The sequence below is a fragment of the Rhineura floridana genome, chromosome 4 (assembly GCF_030035675.1).
Source record: "Rhineura floridana isolate rRhiFlo1 chromosome 4, rRhiFlo1.hap2, whole genome shotgun sequence".
NCBI classification, from domain to species: Eukaryota; Metazoa; Chordata; class Lepidosauria; order Squamata; family Rhineuridae; genus Rhineura; species Rhineura floridana.
The window spans coordinates 124,101,776-124,128,256 of NC_084483.1; the positions used below are offsets into that span (position 1 = coordinate 124,101,776).

Genomic DNA, 26,481 nt, shown 5'->3' on the forward strand with positions numbered 1-26,481 from the left:
GTTTTTTCCTCAGGTTACTTTGCTCTCTGGCATCATCCAAGTTAATTAACAGGCAGGCCTAATGTGTCCCCCCTCCCTTTGTGCCTTGCCACTTAATTAGAATTAAATGTGCTGTTTGTATTAGTCATTTCACCTCAGCTCACCTAATAGTTTCCCTTCTTATAAGTTTACTCTTCAGTTTTTACATTTTCTGGAGAGGTTTCTATGATCAATGGGGTTTTTTTACAAAAAGAAATCCGGAAAACCAACAGCAGCTAGGTAACATCTTTGCAGCTGATGTGAAATTGTGAGTGAAGCATCATTTCATTTCATTGTAATTATGGATTGCCCCAGTTAGAAGCAGGAAGAGGGGGGAGAGTGGAGACACACACTAATTCCGCTGTATTTCTAGCACTCACAGAGCAGATAGCTGTGTGACTAATAAGCAACTACCAGTAACACAGTTCAGTAGGTCTTCAGCTACTTGAAGCTGGAACAGCTTTTATATACAGTATCAGAACCATTGCTTCTTGCCGTTGTTCTTAATCACTTCCTCGAAAGTGCAGAAAACTGTGGGAGACTTTCTTGAGCCATTGCCAATTTGTTTTTCTTTTCTTCAAGCTAGAAAAGATTTAAAGTCTCATAGCTATTTTGTTTTTTCTACGCACCTAGATTTCTCAAGGAAAAGCAAGAATTTCTCCATGACAGGAACAAAATAGGTGACTGAAATAAGCCTGCAACTGCCACCAATCCCCCAATCTGCCTAATTGGAACAGCAGAATAATTGAGGGTGTTTGTTGGGCACCCCGGCCCCTCCATTTGGTGGAAGGAACAGCCTTACCTGTGATTTAGGATTACACAGGCCATGACAGAACAGCAGCTTACTTCTTTTGTTGCCCCCATATACCTATGGAGGAGCACACACATGCTCAGAAGCTGGCTTCTGCATTCACGTCCGAGCTAGGTGAGAAAATATGTGGATAAGCAGCAACTGGGAGGGAAACTGGGTTCCTTTGGGAGGACAGGTGGGATATTAGTTCAACAACAACAACTGGGGAGCGGCATTTAGTTGCTCTACTCCCCTTTCATTTTAACGGCCAATTACACTGTTGCAGGTACACTGAACTGGACAGTAGCCAATAAATAGATAGGTTAGACGTGCAACAAAATTTTGCCATTTGGAATGCTTCTGTTCAGTAGGCATCTGGTTGGCCGCTGTGAGGATGCTGAACTAGATAGGCTTCTGTTCTGATCCAATGGGGCTCTTCTTCCTTCAGACGTCACCTAATCCAACCCCTTGCTGATATCTGCATCCAGGGCCAGCGCCAGGCATGACTGGGCCCTTGGGCACTAGCCTGCCCTGCGCCCACAGCACTGTAGCCCAACCCCCCCAAACAGGCAGCATAGGGCTAATAAGCCAGCCCGTATGCCCCACCTACCTCTTGTGTCATGTGAATGACTTGCACACATTGCGCAATGCCTGCCACCAACCAAGATGGCAGTGGCAGTTCCTTAGGGAAGCCCCTGCCACCATCTTGGATGATGGCAGGCATGCGTGCATGACATTCACACTGATGGAAGAGGTAGGTGGGGCGTGCAGGCAGGCTCATTGAAGCCAGCGCTGTCTGTATTGTGGAAGATGACTGGGAGCTCCCTCTCCATGGCAGGGTCGGGTTGCAGGAGCAGACACTGCCGCAGGATCACAGAACGGGAGCACCACCCTCCCACCCTAAGGAGGGCCCCTTCAGGGGCCTTTCTGGACTTCAGGGGCCGTCAGCCAGGGTTCAACCTGGCTGCCCTCTGGCGCCAGCCCTGTCTGTATCACTACAACATCCCTGACTTCTAATGAAGGGTACAAGAAGCTGTCTTATATTAGATCACAAAAGCACCTGCTCCAGTCTCATCCCTAAATAGATGTGCTTCTGAAGGTCTTCTCAAGCAGAGGCCTCCCTAATTCTTGCCACCTGAAAGGTTTTTTTTATTTATTTAAGATGTCCACTGCTGAACTTGGGACTTCACGCACTCAGAGCAAATGCCATATATATATACATACAAGTGTTCTGCAGACCTTCCCTACATACGTGGCATCCCTTGGCATTCTGTACCACAAGGATCTAATAGTGTGTTTTGACTTATGAAAAAAAAAATAGGGATGATATCTGTTTGAAAACCGTTTGATAAGTTATCCATATTTGCAGGGTTGTTTATTAAATACCTGAAGCTGCCTTATTATTTCCAGTTTTCTATACATTGCGGTGCTTCTTGGCTAAATAAACAAGAAGCACATCCACTGTGCAGGAGAACTGAACATATTTCTGATGTCTGAGAAATAAGAGAGCACATTGGGAGTATGACTCAAAGAAACAAGAGATTCAGTTTCTGGTTTCCTGAGCAAAATTAGACAAGGGCATAAGAGTGACTTGAAAGGAAGATTGAGTGTCTGAGTCCCTAATGTGAAGTAATGTTGCAAAGCAGTTTTGGGTTTGTCTGGAATATTTGACAAATGATTTATTTGGAAATATGCCAACTTTCTGATATGCCAGTCCCAGAGATATGCATAGCTGTGACAGTGCTCAAGAAAGCCTTGCACCAATGTAGCGACAGGGATCTCCTGGGCTTTGGCAGGTAGGACTGATATGTCTTGCTGTGTTGCCTCTCAGTTCATGCTCAAATATTAGGCAGGCTGGGGCAGAACGTGACCCAAGTGGCTTTAGAATGAATTCAAATACTTAGTAGTTCTGACCAATTATTGGACCTATGGACATTCCTCATCCTCTGCCATAGATGTCTTGAACCATAGACTGTTTCATCTTGACTAAATGAGAGTGGAAGACATTTTTTTAATTTGTTATTCCATTTGTTTTTGTTAATTTTGTTTCCGTACTCATTAGTTCAAATGTAATTGTCTGTGTACATACCATACATTTAAAGCACATTTAAAGTACCTGACTTCCCCCAAAGAATCCGGGGAACTGTAGTTTAAGGGTGCTGGGAATTATAGCTCTGTGAGGGGTAAACTACAGTTCTCAGGATTCTTTGGGTGAAGCAGTGTGCTTTCAACGTATGGTGTGTATGCAGCTATTCATTTCAGTACTTATTTGTTAACTGTATTCATTTCATTACTCGTGTTTGTCATTTTTTTTTCTCTTTTCACATTTTTTTGCTACTGCCACAGCAGCAGAGCTGACTGACAGTCCACTCTGGTAGCTGACATTTTCCACACAGGATGCCAGAGATATTGTACTATTTAAAGGAATTCTAAGGGGGAAATAGTGGCACCACTGGCAGTAGCTATTTCTTCCAACTAGGAGCAGCCATCCAACTCAGCTCCCGCTGCTACCACCAAAGATAAATAAGCCCCTCAGCCACTGCAGATTGGTTTGAATGAGGAACAAATGAGTATGACTGGGAGTCCTCATTTGTTTCTCTTTGCACTGACATTTAGGGATAAATAAAACTTAAACTGAACTGGACCCATTTGGTCCATTTTTTCATGTGTTCTTAAATGAATGCACACCCTTGTATAAAACAGACTACACAAATCATTCTTTCATCTTACATATTTTCAAGCTAGTGCCACATCATCATTGTTATTTTCCATCTCCTTTGCAGCGTATAGCTCATAAGCACAGCACTTAGTAGGAAATAATTTTTATACTGAAGGGTACTCATTTTGCATATGACGGGCAGGAAGAGAAAGTTTACATTTCCTGCCCAAGCAAGTTACCATTTATCAATGTCCTAAATGATTTACCCCATACTATTTGCCAGACCAGTGTCTCCAACAGTGAATGTTTGCTATAGATCAAAAGACTCTTTATCACAGCAGCAGGAAAGTAAACTGTTATGATGTGGATGTTGGGCTGAGCTTTTGAAGTTCTTCTTCAATGGTATGGTCTTTTTCTTGTCCTTAGACTCTACTAAAAATTCCTTTAATACTGCATCCCCAAACAGTTTCAAACAAGAAAAAGGGACTGAAGCCAAATTTGCTCAAAAAGAGGCATTGACATCCCAGTGTGAAAGCCATAGGCGCCTACGAGCAACTACCGCTGCCGCCATGGCCCTGCATGAGAACTGGGTGGAATCCATAGTAGTGTCTGCGATGAACATTAAGGATCCTCAGTGGGGACCGGGACCTGGTGCGAGATGTAAGTGTTGTTGAACTGATTGGGAGCAGTGACCACAGTGCTATTAAATTAAACATACATGTAAATGGCCAATTGCCAAGAAAATCCAACACGGTCACCTTTGACTTCAAAAGAGGAAACTTTACAAAAATGAGGGGATTGGTAAAAAGAAAGCTGAAAAACAAAGTCCAGAGGGTCACATCACTTGAAAATGCTTGGAAGTTGTTTAAAAACACTATATTAGAAGCTCAACTGGAGTGCATACCGCAGATCAGAAAAGGTACCGCCAGGGCCAAGAAGATGCCAGCATGGTTAACGAGCAAAGTCAAGGAAGCTCTTAGAGGCAAAAAGTCTTCCTTCAGAAAATGGAAGTCTTGTCCGAATGAAGAAAATAAAAAAGAACACAAACTCTGGCAAAAGAAATGCAAGAAGACAATAAGGGATGCTAAAAAAGAATTTGAGGAGCACATTGCTAAGAACATAAAAACCAACAACAAAAAAATCTATAAATACATTCAAAGCAGGAGACCATCTAGGGAGGCGATTGGACCCTTGGATGATAAGGGAGTCAAAGGTGTACTAAAGAACGATAAGGAGATTGCAGAGAAGCTAAATGAATTCTTTGCATCTGTCTTCACAGTGGAAGATATAGGGCAGATCCCTGAACCTGAACTAACATTTGCAGGAAGGGATTCTGAGGAACTGAGACAAATAGTGGTAACGAGAGAGGAAGTTCTAGGCTTAATGGACAATATAAAAACTGACAAATCACCGGGCCCGGATGGCATCCACCCGAGAGTTCTCAAAGAACTCAAAGGTGAAATTGCTGATCTGCTAACTAAAATATGTAACTTGTCCCTTGGGTCCTCCTCCGTGCCTGAGGACTGGAAAGTGGCCAATGTAACGCCAATCTTCAAAAAGGGATCCAGAGGGGATCCCGGAAATTACAGGCCAGTTAGCTTAACTTCTGTCCCTGGAAAACTGGTAGAAAGTATGATTAAAGCTAGATTAACTAAGCACATAGAAGAACAAGCCTTGCTGAAGCAGAGCCAGCATGGCTTCTGCAAGGGAAAGTCCTGTCTCAGTAACCTATTAGAATTCTTTGAGAGTGTCAACAAGCATATAGATAGAGGTGATCCAGTGGACACAGTGTACTTAGACTTTCAAAAAGCGTTTGACAAGGTACCTCACCAAAGACTTCTGAGGAAGCTTAGCAGTCATGGAATAAGAGGAGAGGTCCTCTTGTGGATAAGGAATTGGTTAAGAAGCAGAAAGCAGAGAGTAGGAATCAACGGACAGTTCTCCCAATGGAGGGCTGTAGAAAGTGGAGTCCCTCAAGGATCGGTATTGGGACCTGTACTTTTCAACTTGTTCATTAATGACCTAGAATTAGGAGTGAGCAGTGAAGTGGCCAAGTTTGCTGACGACACTAAATTGTTCAGGGTTGTTAAAACAAAAAGGGATTGTGAAGAGCTCCAAAAGGATCTCTCCAAACTGAGTGAATGGACAGAAAAATGGCAAATGCAATTCAATATAAACAAGTGTAAAATTATGCATATTGGAGCAAAAAATCTGAATTTCACATATACGCTCACGGGGTCTGAACTGGCGGTGACCGACCAGGAGAGAGACCTCGGGGTTGTAGTGGACAGCACGATGAAAATGTCGACCCAGTGTGCGGCAGCTGTGAAAAAGGCAAATTCCATGCTAGTGATAATTAGGAAAGGTATTGAAAATAAAACAGCCGATATCATAATGCCGTTGTATAAATCTATGGTGCGGCCGCATTTGGAATACTGTGTACAGTTCTGGTCTCCTCATCTCAAAAAGGATATTATAGAGTTGGAAAAGGTTCAGAAGAGGGCAACCAGAATGATCAAGGGGATGGAGCGACTCCCTTACGAGGAAAGGTTGCAGCGTTTGGGGCTTTTTAGTTTAGAGAAAAGGCGGGTCAGAGGAGACATGATAGAAGTGTATAAAATTATGCATGGCATTGAGAAAGTGGATAGAGAAAAGTTCTTCTCCCTCTCTCATAATACTAGAACTCATGGACATTCAAAGAAGCTGAATGTTGGAAGATTCAGGACAGACAAAAGGAAGTACTTATTTACTCAGCGCATAGTTAAACTATGGAATTTGCTCCCACAAGATGCAGTAATGGCCACCAGCTTGGACGGCTTTAAAAGAAGATTAGACAAATTCATGGAGGACAGGGCTATCAATGGCTACTAGCCGTGATGGCTGTGCTTTGCCACCCTAGTCAGAGGCAGCATGCTTCTGAAAACCAGTTGCCGGAAGCCTCAGGAGGGGAGAGTGTTCTTGCACTCGGGTCCTGCTTGCGGGCTTCCCCCAGGCACCTGGTTGGCCACTGTGAGAACAGGATGCTGGACTAGATGGGCCCCTGGCCTGATCCAGCAGGCTCTTCTTATGTTCTTATGTTCTTATGATCAAGAAACCTTCAGCAGAGTTTTCCTCAGCCTAGCTGGGTTTTGGTTTGCACCATCTAATAGATCCTCCACCCACAACAGGGTCGCTATAGCAAAAACAGATGCAGACACAGAAGCTCTGATCACCAGTGCATTAGCATCATACGATATTTTAAGAGCTAAGTCAGACCTATGATCATTAGGGTCCTTCAGCTGCGCATCCCCATCCCGGGGAAGTAAAGCTCATGAAATCAGAGTGGAAATAGGGCCATCCGCTGCTGGAGTGCAAAGTTGCTCCATAACCCCCACTTCCAAAAGGTAAAACTTGTTGGCGTAATTAATACCCCTTTTTTAAAAAACAGGAAACAAATGAAGATAAAGAGAAGAGGCACAGAACAACTAACCACTAAGTAAATAAATGGCAAAGATAAAACTAAGACGAAACGACAAAAAACAGTACAGTAAAGAGAGATCTCACAAAAGGATGTATTCTGAGCTGAGGCAGGAAATGAACTGAGCCTCAGCAGAAGGGGAGGAGCAAAGTGTTTGCTGAGGCGTTTCCTGTCTCTGAGCTGCAGGGGCAGCTACACTACCTGCTTGGAGACCTCTGTCATCCATGAGAGAAAAGCCTGATAACCAGCTGAAACTGAGTGAAGTCTGTTCAGGTCCCCCCACCCTGGTGGAAGGAGATATAATTAGTCATTTAACTTCTTGTCTTAAATACATCAGAGGTTGCTGGAGGATATCAATATAGGTTAAAAGGGAAGCTTTTAATTTCTATGCTATCACTAATTAACTTGGATTTTTTTTAAAAAAATTGGGATTTTGTTATATTTTCCTTCTAGGTTTCTCATAGAATAGCCCAAGCTGATCTTCTCTCTGATATGGATGTTAATTAAGGCCAAATTACACATGATGCTATATTTGCAACTTGAAGTATCACATATATATTTTAACTTTAAATTCCAGCTGTTGAGGATATCAAGATCATAGTATGAGAAAAGAGGGAATTAACTTTTTCCTCTTGTGTTATGGCCTCTGACAAAAATACCTCCCCCAAGCTATTATTTGGTTAGGAAGTTCCCTTCACAGACAACACCAGTTGTGATAAGATTATTTTTTTTGCACACCATGATCCTGATCTCTCTCTCACTCACCCCCCACCCCCCCACAGCTGAAATTTAAATTTAAAAATACATGAAACTTCAAGCGGTTCATTTAGCATCACATGGCCTCCCATCCACCTCTCAAAATCCCTTGCATGTGGTTTCAAAATATCAACTGGCTGTTGGGTGCTTGGGAACCTGCAATGCTTTAAAAGCTTTTTTGCTGTTTGCAAAGGGCTTTAAGACAGCTCCCATGCTCTTGTCTGAGCCTCCAGAGCCTCAAACGGAAGTGGAGGAGCTGTCTCAAAGTGCTTTGCAAAAGTGCTCTTTGAAGCAGCTCTGTGATTCTCCTTTAAGTGGGGGAGGGAGGGAGAAAAAAGCCTGCATTTGTCAGGCTCCTTTGTCCTCTCGCTTGCTTGCCCACCTGCCTGCTTGCTTGCTTAAAGAAGAAGTGCAGAGCTGCTTCAAAGAGAACTTTTGCAGAGGGCTTTAACCCCCTCAGCCTCCCCTCAGCTGATGAGCAGGGATTAAATCCTGCTGCCTTGGCTGTGTAATTCTGTCCCCTACTGGGAACATGGCACCCAGGCAATGCAGGATTCTACCCTGTCCTCCTGTTCATCAGCTGACATCAACAGTGATATCAGCTGATGGGTGGTTGAGCATGGTTTAGGGAAAATGGCCTCATCGGCCAAGTTGGACCTCTCTGTGGGTCAAGATTGGCCCACTGGCTGGAGGTTCCCCACCTCAGCTATAGGCCATGCTGCGGAGAATCAGTTAATTCTGTGTTAAATGTTTGACACAATGCTTTATATTTATAAATAAGGATGTTTTCTGTATTATAAGACCATTTGGTATGTGAATGGTTAACAGTCTGGGATTTAAAAGCTGACAGTTTACCTCTAACTGAGGCTGAAAAATACAATCTAGGTGTGGCCTTCAGTTGGCAATCTGTGAAGAAGCTGGTACACTTGCTAGGTAAAAAGTAAATATCACCAAGGTGGTTTATAAAGTTATCTCAAGATCTGTATGGGGACTGGTGCTTTTAATCTTGTTCATAAATGACTTGGAGTCATGGGCAAGTAGTAAGGTAGCCAAGTTTTCTGATGACAACTTGTTCAGGTCAGTAAAAACCAAAAAGGGATTGTGAAGAGCTGCAAAAGGATCTCTTTATACTGGGTGAACGGACATGAAAATGGCAAATGCATTTCAATGCAAACAAGTGTTAAGTGATGCACATTGGGGCAAAAATAATTTCTCATGTACACTAATGGGATCTGAAGTGGCGGTGACTAACAAAGAACAACAGCTTGGGATTGTGGTGGGTAACTTGATAAAGATGCCAACCCAGTGTGTGGCAGCTGTGAAAAAGACAAATTCCATATTAGGGATCATTAGGAAAGGGACTGAAAATAAAACTGCCGATATCAAAATGCCATTATACAAATACATGATGCAGCTATACTTAGAATACTGTATACTGGTTGCCTTACCTCAAAAAGGATATTGTAGAGCTGGCAAAGGTTCAAAAATTATGCATGGTGTGGAATAAGACCTCTTCTATGCAGTATCCTTCACCAGCAAATCCTTGACCAGAAGGAAGACTACAAAATTAAACCTCTGGGATAACATCTGAGTGCTAACTTGGGAGGACTTAGGATAAAGGTACTTGGTTAATAGTATCAGGAAAGTGAAGTAGCTTAGGTATTTCCTTAAAGACACAGTAACTTTTAAGCAAGCATCAAACATTTGATTTTAATATCCAATCTGCTAAGTATTTATTATTGTATATAGGTTTTAAATAAATATTAATATATTGGGTTATCTTTAAAAGAACTCTCCTGTTTGCTTCACACCTATACCTTAACCCAGCCACTGTTTTATATGGGGGAAATGGATTGTACCAGAAATGGATGGTGGCAACAAAAGATAAGTAGGTGCATTTGCACACAGGGTTACGTAACGGTGACAGTTTATTAAAAGTATAAATATCTCAAGTTTGGTGCCAGAATGGTGAAATATTATAAAGGCTCTGAACTTTCATCTATACCGGAGAAAAAGCCAATAAAATGAAGGCTCCGGTTGATGTCTTCTGGGCTCAGTCCCAATACAGAATCTTCCACCTGATATTGAAAACACCTAAGCACACCATTCATGCATTCTCAAAACAGCTGATTTCCATACTGACCCAGTGCAGTCTTTATGCCTAAACCCTGTGGGCAGGGTGAATGGCACTGGTCCTCACAGTGCTCATTCTCAAGGCCCCTTGTAGTATCAAAAATGTTTGCTGAGAGAACATAATTCACTAATATGAAACACTAAACCTATTTTTATAATTTGTACAAGAGACAGGGAAGAATACTATATTCATCAGATGAAAATCCAAGAAACCCCATCTGAGGTTTCTTTAAAAATCCAAAGATATGGAGATATGTAACATCAAACAATTAATCACTAAGGTTGACATGGTAATTTCACATACGTCTTTGAATGCTATCCCAATCAATGATCATTATTTATTTTTTTCATGATAAACCAGCAATTATCACCACTGAATTGGAGAACTGGGCACTTTTGTAATGGGGATGCTGGTGAGATTTTGTTTGTTTCATGTTTCCAATTTAAATGAGTCAAGAAAAAGCTCAGAAAATCTTTCCTTGGGGTTAAGTAATGGAAGATTTCAATCACAAATATATCAAAACCTTTATTCATAAGATTAGAAAAAAAGTTCTGAAAAATAGTTTTACCCTTATCTTTGTGACAGAAAGTGACTGATATCTCAAAAAACCACAGTAGGTTTCATAGATGGAATCTATCTGGATGACGGGATTGATAATAGAGCTCGTCGCAACTTAGCCATGGGTTCAAATTGATTTTAATTATTGCTGACTTACAACTGCAAAGGTTCATTGTGTTAGTAGGGTTCCTAAAAGGATAAGGGTTCATGTCCAAAATAGCAACTTTGTCACAGCCGAATCTACATCATAGTGAGCACGAAGATCAGAATAGCTCTTTCACTCTAGAAATGGTCAACATTATGGGAATAAACAAAAGAAAGTTGTTTCAGTTGCAGACTTCTCCACCCATTCCATGTGAGTGATAATCTGGGATATGTTTAAATATACATTGGGCTAGATCCAAAAATTTTGCGGTACTTGATCCCGCAAAACCTCCTGCCAATGGAAGGGGGGAAGGCCATTTTTGCCAATTCTCTCTCCTACCTCCAGCCCCCAAAGCCCCTGAATATCTTCTCTGGAGAGTAGGGGACCTGTGATAAGTTGTATGGGGTCTGCAAGAGAAAGGGGAATCAGAAAAAATTGTTCCCACCCTTCTGTTGCTCTGAGCCCCTCCTGGATCAAAGGTCCTCACATTCACAGTATTCCTTCTGTTGACAAAAGGACAACTTTGGTTCTAACTCACAGTATGTAAGTTTTGGAGGTTGAGATAGATGATTTATGTGAGTACCTTTCCAACCTCTGATTTGGAACCCTGCACCTGGATCTGGGATCTGCAGTTGAGAGGCCTGCTCTGTTGGTCAGATGAATCCCCTTTGTTAGCCTAGTAGAGTGGCCAGGTGGGCTAATGGGTCTGCCAAGTGCCCATTAACTGGTTAACGGGCCAGGGAGATCCTATTGTTATTGAAATTATTCAGGAGAGGCCCCTCCCCAGGGCCAAAGAGAGACTTGTGTTGTTAGTTGAGTTGGAGGAAAGGCTGGGAACTGGAGACAGGCAGAGAAGCTGGCTCCCTGCACCATGGCTTTAGGGTGCCTCCTGTAAGTCTGCTGGAAAAGAAAGATCTATGGGACTGCTGATGCTTTGAACTTCTCCATCTTAAGCTCAGGTTGGAATGTGTGTAAATAAACTATATTTCATAAAATACTACAGACTCCGCTGACCTTCTTCCAAGGAAATCAAACCCTGGGTAAGCGCAGGGACCCCTGGAGATCTCCCACTTGGAGACTGGAGTGGCTTGCAACAATATTTTAACAATAATACTTCATTAGTACAAAACTACAGAAGGTCACTGTTTCTTATTCCCAGTAGACAAAACCCATTCTGATAACATGTTGAATAATGGAAAACAGCATTTTGGCTATACATCATCAATATGTGCCCATGTTATTAGAATCAATTTAATTGCTGTAGAATGTATTAAATCAGATCCAACACTTTATTTGCAGGCAACATTTTCTTCCCTAAGACTTTGATAGATCCTATACTACATGAAGGATAGACAATTATCACTATATCCTGAAAACATACTTTAAAGAGTTCCCACTGGGACCACTGACATTTCTTGTTGTTTGAAGTTAATTACTAGCATGATCTCTGCCCCATAAAAAGGCAATTTAATAGGTTAATTCATCTCACACAGACTAAAGAAATGAAACAGAATCTGGTTACAATCTACAGACCAGAAAATAAAAGCTGTGATTTGACTCTAAAGATATCAGGGAGGGCACACCACTGTTGGTTATAGTAGATGAAATGCTTGTCCTTGCTATTTCTCTCCAAGGGAGGTTAGAAGCAAAGATATGCCTGTCGTTTCCAGCAATGAAATTCACATAACAGCAAATGCTAAACAACAGGTTTGTGACATTGCTTTAAGTAGCTTGAACTGAACTCTCTCAGCATGTAGTTTTCAGAGAAAGATGCAAGGCTTTACTTTGTCACTGTGAAGGGGGGGGAGGAGCCCTATTAAAATGACCCATCATAATAGGTTCAGTGGATTTCAAGTAGTGATGGGCAAATTCCCTCGGACTCATGTTGGTTAGATTTTAAAAAATAACTAAATCAGGAAATAGCTCATTTCTGAGCCAACCCAAATTTGCCTCTCCTTCTGCTACAACACCTGCCCACCCAGCCCACCACAGATCCAACAATTCCCCTTACTGTGCTGATGGTTCAGGTCTGGCAGTGGAAAACCACAGGGAGAGAGAAGGGAGGGAGGGAGAGAGCATGCCAGCTCTCAAGTACCCCACTTTAGGACTTGTGGCATAGTAAGATGCTATGCAGCATGACAGTGGTTACAGAGGAAAGATAGGAGAGACCTCCTTTTCTTCCTTGTTCTGTGGCTTACTGCCACCACCAGAATGCTGACAGTAAATGAGGTGGAAGGGAAGGGGAGGGAAGTTTAGATAGGCAGGTTGGAAGAGGTGGGTGAGTTAGAAAGGGATCTAAAAGCTGTCTGGAGGTGGGAGTGGTGTTTGTGGGAAATGTTTCTATAGCTCAGGTTAAAACCTGAGTCAAAGAAGTATGGGGGGTGTTGCCATAATCAAACTGAACTTGAAGCAGATATTATGAGCCCTCTGAAACTTACATTTCTGAGGTTAGAATACAAGTTCAATGACATCAGTTTCCAGGAAGGTAATAGTTTCCCTGCCTTTTCTCTTGGTTGCCTTGTAGATCTTTTGGATAGAAAGCATATGATTGACACAACTGCTTCTACACACCCTCAACTTCATCTTTGTCATCACTCTTCTTTGTTGATTTATTCAGGAGGTGCAAACTCTGAAAAATGGAGAGATAGAATGGAAGCGATGGAACCTGAGCTGAACCTGACCAAACTCTGGTACTATGGTATGGCAGCAAACAGTTCTGTCTTTGAAGCCACTGCATTTGCAGAGCTTTTGTGCAGAGCTGATATGGGGAATCACATAGCTGGAGGGGCCTTCCAGGCTGTCTTGTCTAAACACCCTCCACCTACCCACGCTTGGTGCAGAGTAGAGCAACCCCAGCAGATGGTTGTCCACAGCCCAATTTCCTAGAATAAGCAGATGATAGGACAAGCAGATAATTTAGTCACTAGCTATGACATGTTTGCAAAACTCTTGCAGATACAAGTGTTTGCATGCTATTTGTTTCAGATATTAGTGTTACTATAGCATCAATACTGGAGGTGCTCAGGGGCCATATTATTTTGTACTTCTTTGATTAGTTGCAGATGATGTTGCCCAGGACAAAATGCTTTGAGAATTGTGACCAAACATATGGATCTTTGGGTTCTCATCACAGTGGAGGAGTGTGCAGGAGCCCAAGACTCAGCATTGCATTCAACCATGAGGATAACCTAGGCATTAGGGCCAAGTATGAATAAGTTTGATGACATTCTTCAATGATCTTATGTAGGAAATAATGTCTAGATGAATTATAAGGCCTTTTTAAAAAGGCAAGTAAAAGTGCAATTTTGCCATATGAACTTGACAAAGATTTATTTTGGCTGTTAGCTTGAAGATTAATGTTATATTTGGAAATCATCTCAGCAAGCCTAAATAGCCCAAAGGTGCTATCGACAAGATCCTATCAGACTCAGAATGTACTTAGGCCAGAGAAGCTACTTCTAGCCATCAGATCCAGGAATATCATCAGTCTTCACTGTAGTAACAGCATGTGAATCCCTTGGAACACAGTAATATTATGAGCCTGCTACAACTCTTAACTTGGCTTAAGAGCTTGTCTGTGACAGCCACTTTCACAACTTTATTTGTGTTTGAATGCTATTATATATCAGTCCACTGCATTTCTTGTTCAAAAGATAGATGAGAGTGAAACCAAGTATGGATTTTCCTTGAATCTATGCAGAAACAAAATCCTAATAACCGTTTCTATATAGCCATCTTACGCACAGCCATAGAAGTCTCTCTTTTCAGTTAGATTCTGAGATATAATTGACATTAGCATTTCTTGGTTCAGGATATTATTCATTATCTTTAAATATGAAGTGAGCATTATGACCCATCAATTACTTGCTCATTCCCACATAGCTGCCTGCCTTCAGTCCCTTTGCCTATGAGCCTCCCCTTCTTATCCTGCTACTTTTCCCACAAGATGCGGTAACTCCCACAAGATGCGGTAATGGCCACCAGCTTGGACGGCTTTAAAAGAAGATTAGACAAGTTCATGGAGGACAGGGCTATCAATGGCTACTAGCCGTGATGGCTGTGCTCTGCCACCCTAGTCAGAGGCAGCATGCTTCTGAAAACCAGTTGCCGGAAGCCTCAGGAGGGGAGAGTGTTCTTGCACTCGGGTCCTGCTTGCGGGCTTGCCCCAGGCACCTGGTTGGCCACTGTGAGAACAGGATGCTGGACTAGATGGGCCACTGGCCTGATCCAGCAGGCTCTTCTTATGTTCTTATGTTCTTACTGCTCCAGAGGCAGCAAGGTAGGGAAGTCTCCCCCTCTTTTCTTCCCAGAACTTGGTGCTTGGGACTGCTGAGACAGTGAGCCATAGATGCCCCAGCATAGATTCATTCCCCAGGTGGAGGCAAGAGAAGTTCTGGGAGAGTGACAGGAAAGTATTTTGCTTCCAGTGTTGTTCCTGGACATGATGGGGTCTCATTTTGGCTGGATGTGTATGTGAAAATATATTCTGCTTTTTCATAAAAATATTTTGATTTAGGAAGCCCAATTAAGAATGGTGGTGGGGTGGGGAATGAGTATTGCCCATCACTATGTTCTGTACCAACATGGTGTAGAAAAGCTTTTGGTGTAAAAATGCTACATTTACAATTGATTTAGCAAATGTTCTCCATGGACCTCAAACTGTAGAATCAAAACATTACCCATTGCCCCGTAACTGAGTGGCAAGTAGCCCTCTATGTCATCACAGGCTGTGGCCACTGGTGCCAATGGCAGCAAGGGGCAACTGTTACACATCAAGTTCTAAAATAACTGATCAAGTTTCTTTGTTTTTAGGGACTTGTTTATTGCAATTATCGTAAAGTTGACTTTAATATTGTATTCATTTTATATTTACATTGGAGGGGGGGGGCATCAGGAGCCCTGAAAAGGCAAAATAAAAATGAAAAAGACTGAAAATAAATTTTGCAAGAGTATAAACAAGGTTGCTTTAGAGACCATTTAAAATGTTTAACTACATTTTAACCTTTAAAACTGAAGCATGTTTTGAATTTCTCAGCAAACAAATATGCAAAAGTGTTGCTGAAAAGTTCTGTGTGAGCCATTAGATGCAATACTTAGAATCACGGAATCACAGAACAGTAGAGATGAAAGGGGCCTGTAAGGCCATTGAGTCCAATCTCCTGCTCAGTGCAGGAAACTAAGTCAAAGCGTACCCAACCAGTGGCTGTGTTGCACCCCAGGCTCGGGTGCAGGAAAACTTCAAATCCCAGCTCTCGTAGAGGCCAAAGAGTTGGAAGCGAAGCAGACACTGTGGCCTTGCCAGCAGCCCCTCCCATTGCAGCTCGCCCTTCACCTGCCGGTTTGGTTGACTCTTCCTTTGGGGCAAAGTCTCCAGGTCAGGGCCATGATTGACACTGGGGCCTCCTCAAGTTTTATGGATTGCAATTTTGCCCAGGAGCATGGCGTGCCCACCCAGATGCTCGAGAAGCCCTTGTTCATCAAGACCATTGATGGGCAATCCTTAAAGTCAGGAACTGTTACCAGGGAGATGAAGACGCTGGGAATGGAAATCCCAGGATATGTGGAGAGACTGTCATTCTACGTGGCATTCCTGCCCTGCTTCCCAGTGGTGTTGGGCATGCCCTGGTTGGGTCAGCACAACCCCACAATTTTCTGGGATGAAGCGGTGGTGGTGTTTACCTTGGGATATTGCCATCAGCACTGCCAACCGTGGAAGAAGTCTCCCCTCAACGTCGTGGCTGGAGTCGCACTGCAGGAGGGAGTCATCCTGTCAGTCAAGTATGAGGAGTACCAGGATGTGTTTGACAAAAAAGAAGTCGAACATTTGCCCCCCCACCAACCATACGACTGTGCCATAAATCTGATGCTGGGGGCGTGCATCCTTTCATGGCGGATCTACTCCTTGTCGGAGCCTGAGTCGGCGGCACTAAGGGAATTCCTGGAAACTAATCTTAAGAGGGGCTTCATTCAACCATCCCAGTCTCCGGCTGGGGCCTCTTTGCTGTTTGTTAAGAAGAAGAACGCGGAGTTATGCCCGTGTAATGATTAGTGAGAATTGAACAAGATCACCATTCCCAACAGCCACCCCCTGCCACTCATCACGGAGATGCTGGAGCGACTGTGGTCAGCTAAGATTTATACCAAGCTGGATTTGAGGGGAGCTTACAATCTGGTACGAATCAAGGAGGGGGATGAGTGGAAGACAGCGTTCAAGACACAATATGGACAGTTTGAGTACTTGGTCATGCCGTTTGGTCTATCCAATAGCCCAGGGTCTTCCAGAACCTTATGAATTACATATTTAGGGATTATTTGGACCGGTTTGTGATCGTGTATTTGGATAATATCCTCATCTATTTGGACTCTCCAGCTAAACACGATGAACTCGTGCAGGTGGTGCTACAACGTCTCAGGGAACATCGACTCTATGCCAAGCTGGAGAAGTGTGGCTTTGACTTAACCATGTTGGACTTTTTGGGGTACTGCATTTCTCCCACTGGAGTGGAGATGGACCCAGGCAAGGTCCACTGCATTCTCACATGTCAGCCTCCCAAAACAAAGAAGGATCTTCAGCAGTTCCTGGGGTTCGCCAACTACTACCATTGGTTCATCGCTAATTACTCTGACAAGACCGCCCCTCATGGACTGCCTGAAAGGTTCAGGTCCCTTTCACTGGACTGACGCTGTGCAAGGTGCATTCGAGGAGCTGAAGGCTCAATTCACCTCTGAACCCATACTGCAACACACAAACCCTGCGCACCCCTTTGTGGTGGAGATGAGGCCATGTGCATACTTTTCATGGAAGTTGACAAGTTCAGAGCAAAACTATACCATGTGGGAAAAAGAGTTGCTGGCCATTCAGGATGCTTTTGAAACTTGGCAACATCTTTTGGAAGGAGCACAGCATGAGATAGAGGTGCACACTGATCATTGGAACCTGGAGAGCCACCGCACCACCCGTAAGTTGAACTAGAGACAGGTGCACTGGGCTCAATTCTTTGCTTGCTTCCACTTCAAAATCCATTACATTCCCCAGGCGCAGAATAAGCGGGAAGATGTTCTGTCCCGCAAACCGGAATACCTGGAGAACCCGACCCCAAGACCGCCGCAACTTATACCCCTTGAGAAGATGGTGGCAGGGGTGTGCCAGAACTCCTGGGTGGAGGAACTGCGCTTGGCACAAGAACGAGATCCATTTGTCAAGGAGAAGCATTGAAAATTAGAGGAGCAGTCTCCTGGAAGTGCAGAGGGCTTCATGCTGAAGGGGGTGTACTGAATCATTATGACGCTATGTACGTGCACCCTGGGGACATGAGAGCCAAGGTCCTGCAACAGTGTCATGACTCCCCCACTGCTGGATACTTTGATGTCTTTAAAACCTTGCAAGCAGTCGCCAGGGAGTTTTGGTGGCCCCAGATGAAGCGGGAGGTGGAGCGCTACGTCCAGTCCTGCCCCACCTGTGCCAGAGCCAACCATGTCACAGGATGGCCAGCAGGACTCTTAGAGTCACTCTCTACACCCCAAGGTCCTTGGCAGATGGTAACTATGGACTTCATCACTGACCTCCCCTCCTCTCAGGGGAAGACAACAGTGTTGTTGTTGGTGGGTGCTTTTACTAAAATGGCTTATTTCATTCCGTGCTCGGGACTTCAAAACGCATGAGAGAAGGCTCAACTGTATGTGCATGTTTACCATTTGCACGGTCTCCCAGACAGTTTAGTTTTGGACCGTGGCCTGCAATTTACAGCTAGGTTTTGGCGCGCTTTGTGGCAGCTCCTGCAGAGTGAACTGAGACTGTCATCATCTCATCACCTGCAAATGGACGATCAGACTGAGAGGGTGAATGCCATGTTGGAGCAATATCTCCGTTGCTATATCAACTACCAGCAAGACAACTAGGTGTTGTTTTTCCCTTAGAGAAATTCGCTTACAACAATGCAGTGCACGCTACCATGCAACAGACTCCGTTCTTTGCCAACCTGGGATACCACCCTCGAGCCTTTGCCGCCCCACATGTCAGTCCCGTTGTTCCGGCAGCCAAGGACTGCAAGAGGTCTAGGCGATGCAGCAGTTGTTGAAGGAATAGTTAGAGAGGGCGAAAGTGGACTATAAGAGAATTACAGATCATCATCAATAGGAGGGGCCTGAAATCCATGTGGGGGACAGGGTGTGGCTGTCCATGCATTATCTGCCTACATGGGGGCGCTGCCATAAACTGGAAAACCAAAAAGTGGGTCCCTTTGAAGTTGAGGCTCAGATCAATCCAATGGCTTTTCGTCTGAGGCTGCCTCCTTCCCTCAAGATACATCCAGTATTCCATAGCTCCCTGCTTACTCTGGTGCGTCCTCCTGATCCCCACAGGATGCCAGAGGTGCCTCCACACCCCATAGTGGTGAATGAACAAGAGGAATATGAAGTGGAGCAGATTTTGGACTTGTGGAAGCACAGAGGGCGGCTTCAGTACTTGATCCACTGGAAGGGAATCAGCTGATGATGTCCATGCACCGGATTTGGTGAGAGAGTTCCATGATGCCTACCCAGACAAGCCCAAGCCCAGGGGGTGGAGGGAGATGGTGCATGGAGGGAGGGATGATGTTGTGCCCCTGTCAGGCCCAGGATGAGACTCAGGAACCAGACCAGAGGTTGTAAGTAATTTGTGTTTTATTAGGGTAATGTCCAAACAAAGACTGCGTCTTCTCATGAATCGATACAGGGCTACAGGTCCTGCGGCATTGGGAGAAAGTTGACAGAGCAAGGGACTGCTTCCCGCCTGTTCTTTAAGAAGGGGCCAAACGGGCGCGCAACCTTTCGCTCCTCCTTAACTGCCCCTCAGGTACTGCCCGTCTTCCCCCCCTTCTCTCCTGTCTTTTCAGCTGTCTGCGTGTGCGCGGTGAGGGGGGAAGCATCACCCTCTCCTCTTCTGAAGTTTCCGATTCCATTATGGGGGATAGGGGAGGAGCTGATGGTAGACTGTCTCTCCGCTTTTCTGCTGTGATCAGCCCTCCCTCTTGCTCTGAGCTGCTGAGAAGGGGGGCGTGGGAATGTCCAGGGAGGATTCTGAAACTCCAGAGCTCTCAGGCTCCCCGTTGCTAGGCGACCCTATCACTGGCATTTCCTCTGTTTCGTCTTCACTCCAAAGGGGGGAAGTTCCTCCCCCTTCCCTCTGCCATCCATCTGAATCCCCTTCTGTCAACTCCCCGAGCCCCTCGGGACCCCAGCTCTGCCTCTCGACAGCCCCAGGCGCAAGGGCAGTTAGATCAGGGAGAGGAGTCAGATGAGGACAAGGTCCCTGGGAGCGTTGAAGGAGGGAGGGACTCTGCCAGCCCACAGACTTCCTCAGCCAACACCCCCATTGAGGCAGGTCCCACCCCATCTGCGAGCTCCCAGCCTGAGCCATTGGGAAGCAACCCCTTGTGGCGCCAACCCTACCCACACAGGAATCCCCACCTGGCACTTCAAATGCTTCCCTGCCAACCAGCTTCCCGCTCCCTGAGGTTCGTCATCTAGCGAACCCCCACTGTCGGATGAGCCATTGGAGGTTTGTTCCCTCCTCACCCTACGCAAGAAGGCGAGAGAAGAGGGACTTTCAGAGGGTGAAACTTCGGAGGAGCCATTGTTTATGGGCAAAGACTTTCCCTACTTAAGCAGGTGCCCACCCAGGCTCTAGTGCTCAGTCAACTCTCACCACACGCTGCAGAGACTGATTAGGTAGACTAGCTAAGGAAAGTATACAGTCAGAGTATACAGGTTTATGAAGTGCACTGCTTTGGATGTAACCATCACACTAATAAAACGTGAATTAAACCAAACCTCACCTCAGTCTCGTGTCTTGGACTCTGGGCAGGACAGGCTGTCCAGCTGCCTCCTGAATGCCTCTAGAGTTAGAAAGCCCAAGGAAATTGGTTCCATTGTTGTAATGCACAAGTTAAGGAAGTTTTTCCTGATGTTCAGTCAAAATCTGGCTTCCTGCAACTTGAGCCCATTATTCCATGTCCTGCACTCTGGGATGATCAAGAAGAGATCCTCTGTGTGACAACCTTTCAAGAGTGCTATTATATCTCCCTCCAATCTTCTCTTCTCAAGGCTAAACATGCCCAGTTCTTTCACTCTCCTCACAGGGTTTTGTTTCCCATCCCCTGATCATCCTTGTTAGCCCTCTTCCGAACCCATTCCAGTTTGTCGGCATCCTTCTTAAAGTGCAGTGACCAGAACTGGACACAGTACTCAAGATGAGGCCTAACCAGTGCCATATAGAAGGGACTAGTACTTCATCCAATTTGGAAACTATGCTTCTGTTAATGCAGCCAAACATAGCATTTGCCTTTTTCGCAGCCACATCGCACTGTTAACTCATATTCAGCATGTGATCAACAACAATTCCAAGATCCTTCCCATATGTATTGCTGAGCCAGGTACCCCACATCTTATAACTGTGCATTTGATTTCTTTTTTCTAGGTGTAGAACTTTGCACTCATTTCTGTTAAAGTTCTCCTTTCATCTTCATCAGGTGAGGCTGTCAATGTGCTGAACCAGTGTCTGGCTGTGACTATGGACTGGATGAGGGCTAATAAACTGAGGCTCAATCCAGACCAGACTGTGATGCTGCCAGTGGGTGGTTCTTCTGACCAGATGGTGGATGTTCAATGGATGGGGTTGCGCTCCCCTTGAAGGAGCAAGTTCGTAGCTTAGGGGTTCTCCTAGAACCATCTCTGTCACTTGAGTCTCAGGTAGGCTCGGTGGCATGGAGTGCCTTCTACCAACTTCGGTTGGTGGCCCAGCTACACCCCTATCTGGACAGGGATAACCTGGCTTCAGTTGTCCATGCTCTGGTAACCTCTAAGATTACTGCAATGCACTCTACGTGGGCTGCCTTTGAAGACAGTTCAGAAACTGCAGCTTGTGCAAAATGCTGCGACCAGATTGGTAACAGGGACCAGACGGTTTGAACATATAAAACCGATTCTGGCCCGCTTGCATTGGCTGCATGTTTCCAAGCTCGATTCAAAGTGCTGGCTTTAACCTATAAAGCCTTACACGGCTTGGGACCACAATACCTGATGGAACATCTCTCCCGACACGAACCCACCTGTACACTATGCTCAAAATCAAAGGCCCTTCTCCGGGTGCCTACTCCGAGGGAAGCTCGGACGTTGGCAACAAGGGAGAGGGCTTTCTCAGTGGTGACCCCCAAATTATGGAATGATCTGCCTGACGAGGTGTGCCTGGCATCAACACTGTTATCTTTTCGGCACCAGGCCAAGACTTTCCTCTTCTCCCACGCATTTTAGCATGTGTTTTTAAATTTTTTTTTAAAAATGTTTTTAAATTTGTATATTTGTTTTTAATGTTTTTAATTGTTGTAAACCGCCCAGAGAGCTTCGGCTATGGGGCGGTATACAAATGTAAATAATAATAATAATAATAATAATAATAATAATAATATTTCATTCTGTTTTCAGCCCAACGCTGCAGCCTATCAAGATCACTTTGAATTTTGTTTCTGTCTTCCAGGGTATTAGCTATCCCTCCTAATTTTGTATCATCTGCATATTTAATAAGCACTCCCTGCACCTTGTCATCTAAGTCATTAATAAAAATGTTGCAGAGCACTGGGCCCTGGACTGAGTCTTGCGGTACCCCGCTCGTTACCTCCCCCCAGTTTGAGAAGGAACCATTAATAAGCACTCTTTGAGTACGATTCTATAGCCAACTGTGTATCCACACCTGATCCTGATCCTTTTGTTATGAAAAAGTTCTTTTGCCTTGGGTGTCTAGATATGAACGGTTATGGCATTAGTTGAAGAAAAGCAGGGCAAGCAGACAGAAAACACGAAGAGAGAGGGGAAGTGGGTTCAGCACTCAGAGCTTCTCAGGTACTGTGCTTCAGATTTTGTCATAACATTTTCAGCTTTCTATTTTGAAGTTACCTCTCAAATAAGACTTCCTATAGATTATATTTAAGGAAATACAGTAGGACCCCGCTTATATGGCGGGTTCCGTTCCGGACCCCTGCCATAAAGCGGAAAACGCCATAAAGTGGAACCCCATTGACTTTAATGGGCCACGTTGCGTGAAAATGACGCGAAAATGGCGCAAAACGTCGCAAAAGGGGAAAAAACCCTTTAAAATGGAAAATGAAAGCCGCCATATCAGCAGAACACCTTAAAGCGGAACGCTGTAAAGCGGGTCCCTACCGTATAAGAGGAAATTAGAATAATAAAAATAAGGAAAGGAAATCAATGAACACAATTATTCTATTATGTGGTTTGGGTTGCAGTATTGTTGGTTAGAAATTGGGAGATACTCCAGTCTTGCAGCAGGAGTAGCAGTCAATTGATCAGGTACCTTTAAGAACCCAAAGCCAGCAAAAAAAAACTCTCCAGGAGGAGAAGTGGAAAGCAGGCAATATTTGATGAAAAGTCAGGGGAGCTGTCCAGCCATGTGTAGGATTTAGAAACAGAATTCCAGATAAAAATATTACACCAGGAAGGTCGATATAACAAATGATTTTATACTTTGTAGTGGAGCCCTACCCATCTGGTGACATCAGGTTTGATCCTAGCAGTGCTTAGTTGCATAGATTCTTCCTCCAGGACAACAACAGGATTAGGAAGGCCCCTGGTTTTTAAAGCTTGGCCTTTCTTATGGTAATCTCTGCTTGTGTTAGCTGCAGCTTTCTCACCTGATCCTGGGAGATCCTGTAGAGGGAAGTGCTGTGGTGTGAATGATGACATGGGTACAACTAGTTCACAAAGTTCTTTGATCAAGATCTCTGTGGTGATTATCCCAGAGACTCTGACAGAACTGGTGTGCTCCTCTTGATCCCAGTATTGTTCAGGGCCTAGGGCAGAGGCCTCTCCTGTTGATAGGGTTCCAAAGACACCCTCCAGCTTCAAGTGTCATGGCTACCCCTCCTCAGACCTTGGGTAGATGTTTGATGTTATTTCGGCTGTTGGAAGTGGCGGGTCATGACACAGCCATTAAGTGATGTTTGAATACCCAGCACATATACATGTGTAAACAGTAAAACAGCTATATGAATATGGTAGAAATCTTAAAACCTGCACAAAATAAACATGTTCTTAAAGGTAAAATTTAAAGGTAAATGTAAAATTTAGTCTTGCCAACAGGAATCTTAAATTCAGAAGAGGTTAACTAATATAGCTCTTTAATTTCCTCATATGCCATCTTGGAATGGTATTACATTCAAAGAAGCCTTCAGACAATGTGGTTTATTGTCACACTGCACAGCCTACAACACTGTATACTGCATCAACTCCCAACGTTCATAAAAATATGAACTGAGTTTGGAAGGGAGTAGCAATGTATATAAAATACACGCACACATCCGTATGCAGGCAGGATTTGGGTTAAATTGGTTCCAAAAGGAAAATGTTGGAAAGGGAGTGGTGGAATCAGAAAAGTTAGAAAACAGTGCCCCTAGAGTCTATTTGGATTTTTCCTTCTGTAAACTGGTCAGAACCCAAACAATCATTATTCAGTAGTGTAGTGGCAAACTGAGAAGTGCAGGTCCCTTTGTGAGTCATGCCACACCTCCTACTTCCACCCCTTCTAAGGTTATACCACTGACACTATTGGGACCTGCATAATTGACTTGGAAAGCTACAGCAATAAAGAAAAACCCCCATGATGTTGTATGGAAGCTTCACCCTCTCATCTCAGTCTTCATGATTCACCAGCACACATATATTAACCAACTGCCTGCACACTCCCTTAGTCCCCAAATTATCCATTGGCCTTCCACAAGATAATCATCTCCCCCCCCGAAAGAACACTTACCAGCCAAGTACTGTGGCCTGCAAGTACGTCACATCTTGCACTGATGTAATTTCATATAGACAGCAAATGGGAGTTTTGTCAAGTCTCTGACAAACCACCCTGCATGGCTGACAAGCTTTTTTAGTCATAGAGACTGGCCAGGCTTTGTCAGATGAGACTACTACAGGCAACTTTTCTTTTTCTTTTTTGGGAGACAATTCTTTCTCAGTATATTAAAGAAAGCAAGTCTAGGAAGATAGGAAGACAGGAAACTGCCTTATGCTGAGTCCATCTTACTCAGTATTGTCTACACTGACTGGCAGCAGCAATCCAGGGTTTCAGGCAAGAGTCTCTTGCAGGCCTACCTGGAGATGCCAGGAATTCGACCTGGGATCTTCTGCATGGAAAGCAGATGCTCTGCCACTGAGCTACGGCCCTTCCCATTTAAAGCCTATTTTCAACAAGCAATATTTTAAAAAGCATGTTGTGTTTTTAGAAGCTCATTTGTTGAAAGATCCTTCCATGCCTTCTGCCCCCTTAGGTTATGTACCTAGAATAATAAAATGATCTGAACTCACATGAATTCTTTAACTATCATTCTTTAACTATCATTCTTCTTATCTCTAATCTTGTCATACAATCCAGCCAAAGAAAGAAATTAGCCTATTTTATCAAGATAAATCTGCTATAGTATCATGCAACCCAACCATTTGTTTATTCATAAACAAGCCCCACTGTGATCAATTATGCTTACTCCCAAGTAAACCAAGTTAGCTTTAACATGTTGGTGTTGCTGCCTTCCTAGCTGAGAAAATTGCTTCCTCGTTTGCTTCTCCCACAGCAGCAGCATCCATTCCCCACAGGGAGCAGATGAAGGCTGCAATCCATGTCTACTCAAAAGTAGTAATGGAACTTACTTCCAGGTAAGTGTGCATTGGATTGCAGTTTGTTAATGAGAGAGGGAATTTTGCCTGGGCAGAGTTTGACAGAAAAGGGAAGACATTGCTTTGAATAATCTGATGCTAATATAACAAACCGAGGCAAGAAGCACCCATTTTCCTTCTGCGTTTGCAAATTATGATGCTTTGCGTCAGGAATACTTTCAGATGCATGGAGGGGAGGGAATCAGAGGGGGGAGAAGGCAGGAAGATCTCACAAACTTCTAAAGGGCACAATTCTTCATCCCTTCCGAATGCTTTGCAACTAATGTGCCCCTCCTCCACTTCTGAAACCTGAACTGATCCATCGCCTCTGGGAGGGGGTATAAAACCCAAGAAGCAAACACAACATCCAATCCCTTCCTAGGCTGGGTGATTCGAAGTCAAAATAGTCATTCCTGGGGTCGCAACTGCCTCCCACCCTCCCCCTGTGTAAAGTCCTTCTGTCACCATCCGTCATCCTCGTGTAAACTTCTCTCAAGTGCAGAGTCCCTTCATGCCACCTCCCTCACATACACACACACACACTCACACTGCTACAGATCTGCCACATACACTCCCAGTACCATGGAGGAGGAGACAGCACATCCATACAGTAGAGGCCTCAGTAATATCCTCCCCACGAGTGCCAGCCCAGGGAGGAGGAAGAGGAACAGCCACACTGCGGGGCAAGAGACAGGCTGTAGGCTGGGGTGGGCAAATATCTGCTTAATTCTGACACCCCCCACTGGAATTAAGCAGATTTTTCTGGCTTCTGCCAGCAGCCTGTCTCTTGCAGTGTTGCACCTCCTCTTCCTTTTCCTCCTTCGCCTGGCTCTGGAGAAGCTTTGCAGAAGCCCTTGCTGTAGAGTTTGGCTGGGGAGCCCCCTCCCCTCCTGCCTCCTTCTTTGCTCTGGTGTGTGTGTGTGAGTGGGTGGGTGGTGAATTCAAGGGGGCCTGCTGCAGAAAAAGTAACGGGAGGAAGTCCCAATGCATCCCTCCTCCAAAACACACTTGTCATCATTCACAAATCAAAGCCTCTAAAGGCTGATTCACATGATAGTTTTCAACTCATTTAGATATGCCGCTACACTGACTTCTTCATTGGTTTCAACAGATTGCCAAATCATGTCAATGTGGCCTCATTCTAGCCACTTCCAAACTATTTCAAAGAACTAGTGTGTTGCATTTCATTGGTATTATCAAATGCTGCCTGACCACTGGGCCCAATGAATAGTTTGAGAACACCAGACACGGTAGCGCTGCT

The 26,481-nt window shown here is 44.4% G+C and overlaps 1 protein-coding gene across 9 annotated transcripts in view; it reads right to left on the reverse strand.

Annotated features, from left to right (window-relative positions):
* PRKN (parkin RBR E3 ubiquitin protein ligase) overlaps positions 1-26,481 on the reverse strand; it is a 1,296,326-nt gene that overhangs the window by 94,505 nt on the left and 1,175,340 nt on the right. Inside the window, exon 11 of one of the 9 annotated variants that reach the window (XM_061624335.1) lies at positions 13,050-13,146. The exons of the other annotated variants lie outside the window; for them this stretch is intronic. Coding sequence (XP_061480319.1) covers positions 13,081-13,146 — 66 coding nt within the window. The 3' untranslated portion in view covers positions 13,050-13,080. Of the gene's footprint in view, positions 1-13,049; positions 13,147-26,481 lie in introns of those variants that run through there. 9 annotated transcript variants of the gene reach the window in all.